General features: G+C 59.0%; 1 protein-coding gene across 1 annotated transcript; it reads left to right on the top strand.

The window, feature by feature from the left end:
- Positions 1–6,197, top strand: CHADL (chondroadherin like). Its single transcript, XM_052789540.1, is given in 6 exon segments — positions 1–391; positions 394–731; positions 1,907–2,083; positions 2,175–3,836; positions 4,513–4,679; positions 5,029–6,197. Coding segments are annotated over 6 exon segments (2,796 nt in total). The 5' UTR covers positions 1–165; the 3' UTR covers positions 5,255–6,197.
- The last annotated feature ends 853 nt before the right edge of the window (positions 6,198–7,050 follow it).

Below are 7,050 nucleotides of genomic sequence, written 5' to 3'. Positions count from 1 at the left end.
GGCCGGTGGGTCCATCACCCACAGGTGCCACTGGGATGTGACATACTGGTTCTGGCAACTGAGATTGCTGAATAGGGGAAGGGCTTGAAGGGGAGAAGACATTAGTATCAAATCTTCCAGATTTTTTCGGGCTGCAGACCTGCTCACATTCCCTGGGAGAGCGCAATGCAGAGCCAAAAAAGGGAAATGACAGAGTCGGGAAGGAAAACAAAGACCTCCATGCCCTTCTGCAAGCAAATGCTGTTTCACACAGGCACTGCCACCCCTGGCCTCTTCAAAACAAGTGAAGCAAAATCAGGAGAACGGAGGGCTGTAAATGTGGCACGGCCCTGCAGCCTGCCTTGCCAGGTGCCTCCTTCCTTTTGCTCATGCTTACTGCCGCTGTTGCAATTTTGGATGTCACCTTTCTGCCCTGCACCTCCGTAACTCCTGTGACTTACGCAGCCAGGAAAGGAAAGTGCAAATCCCACACGGGCTCTGGCCGGGCTGGTGCTGCGACGTGCCAGGCTTTGGCTCCTGGCCCCCTGCGAGGCGAGGGGGAGGCGATGTCTGGGTCACTGCCCTCTTTCCAGGGGTGTTTTACCTTTCCTCCCCTCCTCCTCCTTCTCCTCCTCCTGCGTTGCTGGCTCTGTCCGGTGAGCGCTGCTGGGAAAACGGCACAACAGGGCCCATTCAACTCTCACTTCTGCGAGGAGAGCAAACTTGCAGGAACTTGGCAGCCGCCGGACGAGGTGGGGGAACCGCTTTCGCCTCTTTTTTTTTTTTTTTTTTTGCCACCTCTTGAGGAGCAGGTACCCCCAGCCCCTGGGTGAGTGACACCCCCCCAGGTGTGTGGGAGCGGGTGGCAGGATGGTGCCCAGCACGTGGCAGTGCCCAGGCGCAGGATGGGGGGGGCTGAGCTGGGGCCATTGCATTGGTGGCACTCGCCGGTGGCTGCATGGTGTGTGGGGGTGACCCCGGTGCGTGTGGGGGGCGCCGAGGCAGGGCTGGCTGTGGCGGCGGCAGGAGGGCAGAGTGGGGGCATGGGACCGTGGGGGATGATGAGCCATGGTGGGCGAGATGGGCACCACGGTGGGTCCACGGGTTGAGCCTTACAGACCCCACTGCTGCTGCTCCCCAGAGCTTGGGGGGTGGGGTGGGGTGTATTGGCCATCTCTGCAGCCCCACCGTCCCCCCCGTGCTCGCTCCAGCCTTGGCCTCTCTCCAGCACCTCCACCCCAGGGGCTCGCTGCTGCCTAGCCAAAACCAACCCGTCCTTCCTGGAGCTAAACAGTGGAGATCTATTCCAAAAACTGCTATGAATAGCTTGGGGGGGGGGGGGGGCGGAGCTGGGAGCGTGCAGGGTGGGAGGTGCAGAGCTGGGAGGTGGCCAGGGTGGTAGAGATAGGACATTTGCAATTAAAAGAAAGGTGGCAGCTCAGCAAGCCAGCGTGATCACATCCCCTGCGTGGCTATACCTGCTTGCCTTCCTTACAAACAAAACCCCAAGCCTTGATTGTAGGATGAATATTGATACCTTGTACAGATGAATACAATTTTATGCTAGTGATATATGAAGAAAAGGGGTGTGGGGGGGTGCCTGCTCCAAGCCAGTTCCCCATGAGTGACCACCGTGCTCCTGCCAAGCCCCTCACAGATGCTCCCAATTATTGCACAGGGAGTTTAGATAACCCAGGTAAAAGCTGTTTCCAAGTGGAGACCTGCTATCTGTGACCTTCGCTTTTCATTCTATTGCTTTTCTCCTTCTTCCCCCTCTCTCCCTCATTTATAACCTATAAAATCACGGTGTGAGAGCAAGAGCCAGTGAGACCCGCCCCACCAGATCACAGCAACAGCCCCCACGGCACCCGGTATCCGTAGGCGATGCTGTTTGGGGACACATGGCCTCACCGCTGTCTCTCCCCAGCCGCAAGTACCCTCCGCCATGAGGCTGTCCCGGGGGCTCCTCCTGCTCGCGGTGGCCCTGGCGCTGGGGGGGGCAGCTGCTGCCTGCTGCCCCGCACCCTGCGTCTGCGACAACCTCCGCGCCCACGTCCTCTGCCTCAACGGGACCCTGACGGCTGTCCCCAGCACCATCCCGCAGGTGGGCAAAGGGGTGGGCAGGGAACAGGGGGAAGAGGAGGTGGAGATGGCAGCTCTGGGGTAACTCAGCGTTTTATCTGTGTGACCGACAGCTCACCAAAAAACTGAACCTTCGGGGCAACAGCTTCGCGGTCATTCCGGTGGGAACCTTCCTCGCCACCCCATACCTCACGCACTTGGACCTGCAGCGCTGCAAGGTGGAGAAGCTGGAAGAAGGGGCGTTCCGGGGGCTGGGGAGGCTGGTCTACCTCAACCTGGCCTCCAATGGCATAGCCCTCCTCTACCAGGAGTCCCTGGACGGGCTCTCCTCCCTCCAGCAGCTCATCCTGGAGGGAAACCGCATTGAGGAGATCCAGCCGGGTGCTTTTGGCCACCTGGGGTCCCTCACTGTCCTCGACCTGAGGGCGAACGCCTTGGTCTACCTCCCCGACATGGTCTTCCAAGGTCTGCAGGCCCTCCGGTGGCTCCGGCTGTCCCACAACGCCCTCCATGTGCTGGGCAGTGAGGCCTTTGCCACCCTGCCTGCCCTGCGCAGGCTGAGTCTGGACCACAACGAGCTGCAGGCGCTGCCTGGCGAGGCCCTGGCCAGGCTGGATGCGGCCACCCGGCTGGACTTGGGCCACAACCCCATCACCTACGTGGCCGAGGAAGCCCTGGCCATGACCTCCCTGAAGCATCTCTTCTTGGACCACGCTGCCCTCCAGGACGTGGCACCCGATGCCTTCGCCCACAGCCCCCAGCTGCGTACGCTGGACCTCCGTGAAAACCAGCTGCGGGGGCTGCCGCCCCTGGCCGGGGCCGGGGGGCTGGCGAAGGTCAGCCTGGCCGGGAACCCCCTGCTCTGCTCCTGCCTCCTGCGCCCCTTCCGCGACTGGCTGGTGAGGGCGCGGGTGCAGGTGGAGGGGTCCTGCGCCGCACCCCCTGCCCTCCGCGGCCGGCCCCTCGACTCCCTAAGGCCCCCCGAGATGAGGTGCGGCCACCCCTGGCCGCCCCCCAGCCCCGCTGCACCTTCGGCACGGCCGAGGATGGCCAGCGGCCGGCATTGCCCCCAGGGCTGCGCCTGCTCCCCCGATTTCCATCACGGGTCCTGCGAGAACAGGGACCTGCGGGAGATCCCCCACGGCTTCCCCGGGGACACCCGTCTCCTCGACCTGCGCCGAAACACCTTCAGGACGGTGCCGCCGGGCGCCTTCCCCGGCCTGAAGGAGCTGGCGTCCCTCCACCTGCAGAGCTGCGGCATCAGGGCACTGTGCCCCGGGGCGCTGCGGGGGCTGGAGAGCCTGGTCTACCTCTACCTCGCCGACAACCTCCTCTCTGCCTTGGCGGCGGCCGCCTTCGAGGGGGTCCCGCGGCTGGCTTATCTCGACCTGGACCGCAACGCCTTCACCCGCCTGCCAGCGGGTGCCTTCGCGCTCCTGCCCAACCTCATCTCCCTCCACCTGCAGCACAACGCCATCGGGGAGCTGCTGGAGGGAGACCTGGCCGGGGCCGGGGGGCTGCGCTGGCTCTACCTCGCCGGGAACACCATCGGGCACGTTGCCCCCGCTGCTCTGGCTCCTGCCCAGATGCTGGAGAAGCTGCACCTGGAGGGAAACCGCCTGGTCGAGGTGCCCACAGCTGCCCTGCGGGGCCTGCCCGCCCTGAGCGAGCTGAAGTTGTCCCGAAATCCCATCAAGCGCATGGGGGACGGCGCCTTCCTGCCGGTGGCCTCCAGCCTGCAGCACCTCTACCTGGACAGCATGGGCCTGGAGCAGGTGCGCTTGGCTGGGGACCGCCCCCCAGGGGCGCAGCCATCTCATTCCAGTGCCCAGGGCTGGTGGCCCCCACAGAGACATCTGAACGGATGTCCCTGAACTCCCAAGGCTTCCGGAGATGCTCCGTAGCCCGGCCAGGAGCAGAGGCTTCCTTGGGCTTAGCTGGAGCGTTGTCTCACTCCAGCCTGTCCCCCAGGACAGGCTTGCTCCTCCTTAGAGACACCCAGCGTCAGTGGGTTCCAGACCATTCCCCAACCCCCCCCCCCCCAGCCCTGGCCATATTTCTCCTGCTCTTACTACAATCTCTCCTGTGGGATTTTTCACTGCTATTACCCTGAATTCCAACATCCTCTAAAGAAAGTGATGTTAGCACCACTCTCGTAAGGACTATCCACCATCCACAGCACCCAGGGATCGCTCTAAGACCTCCTGCATGTCACTATCTTTCCAGGAAGACGGAGCAGGGTCTAGTGAACCCCCAAATGTGACCGAAACTGGTTGAGTTAATTAACAGTCCCTGAAGTACATGTGCTGCTATTTAAAACAGCTCTTTCACAGGGCCACCAGGTTCAGGACAGACACTCTCAGCCCCTCAGGCTGCTTAACAGTGCAGTGGCAGAGATTTGCTCCCCCGCCTCCATCAGGACCCCCCTGACTCACCCTCGCTTCATTGCAGATTTCCCCTGGTGCCTTTGCTGGCCTTGGTCCCAAGATCAGAAGCCTCTACCTGGAGAGCAACAAAATGAGCAACATCCCTGACATGAGCAACTTCACCGGGCTGGAGATCCTCAACCTGAGGGACGTGCCTTTCCGCTGCGACTGCCAGCTCCTTCCCCTGCGCAGGTAAGTGCCGTGGCGTGGGGGGGGGACAGCACCAGGGGACAGCTGGACCCTGCTGCACCAGAGGCACAAGCCCACGGCATGCTGCCCATTTTGGGTCTTCTCCCATGGTGGTGAGATAGAGCACGCACTTGTGTGCAAGGGTGGAAGTAGCCCAGGTCTTCCTGGTGCAGGGAAAGCAGCCACATGCTGGGGAGGGCAGATACTGGGATATTCAAAGGTCACCCGGGTGAGAGCCTGAGCATCCTGGCCTGGCTTTGAAGCAACCCGCACCCGCTCACGGGCACCGAGTTTCTCCTCACCCTTTGCCCCGTCTCCCATTCCTTTCCCTGATCTCCTGCCACATTTCCAGGTGGATCGAGAAACTCAACCTCCGTGTAGGGGCCACCTGTGGGTCCCCTGCAGAAGCCCAGGGGCTGAAGGTGAAGCTTTCCACCACTTTCCAAACCTGCCCTGGATGGGGCCGAGGCGAGGCTGGGGGAAGCAGTCCTGGCAAGACCAAGGCTGCAAGCAAGCCTCGCAAGACAAAGAGATCAGGAAAATCACCAGCCAGAGGCTTCAAGAAGAGCAGAGCTTAGGAAAGGCATGCAGGACACAACAGGGCTGTACGTACAGTCTGGCGAGAGCATTTTTTCTGGACTTGTCCCCACCGCGGCGACATGGATATTGCACAAGGTGCAAAGGAGAGAGCCCGGCACCATCAGAGCAATGCCAATTTGCCAAAGATGCAGGGTTTGTTTTTGCAGGACACAGAGGCACATTACCCTGGAAAGAACCGGTGCAAAAAGCTTCCGTAGTGTTTACAGCATGCTTTGATGACTTAAACAACAAAGCCAAATACTTGCTTTTTCTTCCCAAGGCTCCCTCCAGCCATGTGGAAAAGTTGGAATCCACAAGTTTGTTTTTGTTTTTGAGAGCATTGTGCTTTCACAGCTTCAGAAACAGTTAAAGAGCCCTGAGTGGGACTGCAAACAGCAACAATACAAGATCCTGCACTGGCTCAAATCTTAGGGCAGAAAACTTAAAAGTTATCATCAGTGAAAACATTGCCTGAATTCCCAGCAGCTCCTCAGAATTAAAACATAAGCAGATCAAAACCTTTCTATTTCCTGCAAAATTTGATCAGTGGTCTGGGATCACTGATCCCATAAGTGATCCCATCATAAGTGATGTGCCCAACCTATTCCCCACGGCAGCCTGGGTTGGGGACTCCCCTGCTCGGCCCCATTTTAAAGTCAGAAGTTTGTTCAAATTGAGGCAGCTTTAAAAGATAAACACTTCTAGCCATCAACCAACCGTGTGGGGCATGGAACTGTTACAGCAAAAAACAGGAGGAAGAAAGCCAAAGGTGTTTGGAAATTACCATCCTATAAAGACAGGTGGCCTTACAAGCCCAGCTGTTTGACAAGGCTGGGGAAAGGTGGCAGCCCAGGAGGGAGGGGAAGAGAGAAACGCAACAGCTTTGCCATGAAACAAGATCCTCCCGCATTAAGACATCTATTGCAAGCTGGTGATAGGCAGAGCAGCCCCAGGCGGGTGGGCAGGGAAGCCCCATTAGGATTAGGTGCCTTCGACAAAAATCCCACCCCTGCCCCATGCTCGCCCCATCACGGTTTCCCCAGGAGCCCAGGGCCCTGCTGGGGGTCAGTGAGGGGTGGGCTGAGATGGCACAGCTCTCCCGCCCCGTTTGACACAGAGACCCTCTGCACTTTTTCCACTTATGTCTCCTCGCTCCCCCTCGGCCCTTTCTTCCCTCTCCAGTTAAAGGCTCCGTTTGCCTCTTTAGACAGGAAAAGAGGAAGACTGCGTTAATTACTCCCGGTCTCTACCCCGTGTTTTCTATACAGTTAGCTTGCCAACATTTTTTTTTTTTTTCCCATCATGAACCACTGTGCAAAGCGGGAACTATTTTGGCATCACAAGTTCTCGCCTGGAAGCTTGAGGGGAACATGGCCAAGGCAGCCATCCCGTGGCCAGGGCAGTGTCCTGGGCAGCCACCATTTCCCTGTGGGGTTTGAGAAGGCACTTGCCCTACAGCCAGCCAGGCCCCGTAGCAGCACGGACAGGCCGGGCTTTTCCTCACCTGCAGAAAGTTCACAGGAACCTGCTGCAGGAGATTTAAAACTGTTTTTCATCCTTGTTGCCATACTGACCTTTCCGATTTCTGCCCTGAACGTCGATGGCCAGTCTGGGGAAAGAGAGAAATGCTACAGCTTTGCTCTAAAATGGGAAACAGCATCCCCTGCCTTAAGTTATCTAATGTGCTCTTGCGATATTCAGCCCTTAAGCAGAACTGGCAAGTAGAGAGGGGTCAGTGGACAGGAAAACCCTACTGCATGCCTCAAAAAGACCCAAAACACTGTTTACTTATACC

This window comes from Harpia harpyja, chromosome 6 (genome assembly GCF_026419915.1).
Source record: "Harpia harpyja isolate bHarHar1 chromosome 6, bHarHar1 primary haplotype, whole genome shotgun sequence".
NCBI classification, from domain to species: Eukaryota; Metazoa; Chordata; class Aves; order Accipitriformes; family Accipitridae; genus Harpia; species Harpia harpyja.
The sequence above is the reverse complement of the archived record's forward strand: the minus strand, read 5'-3'. Positions and strand labels throughout refer to the sequence as shown.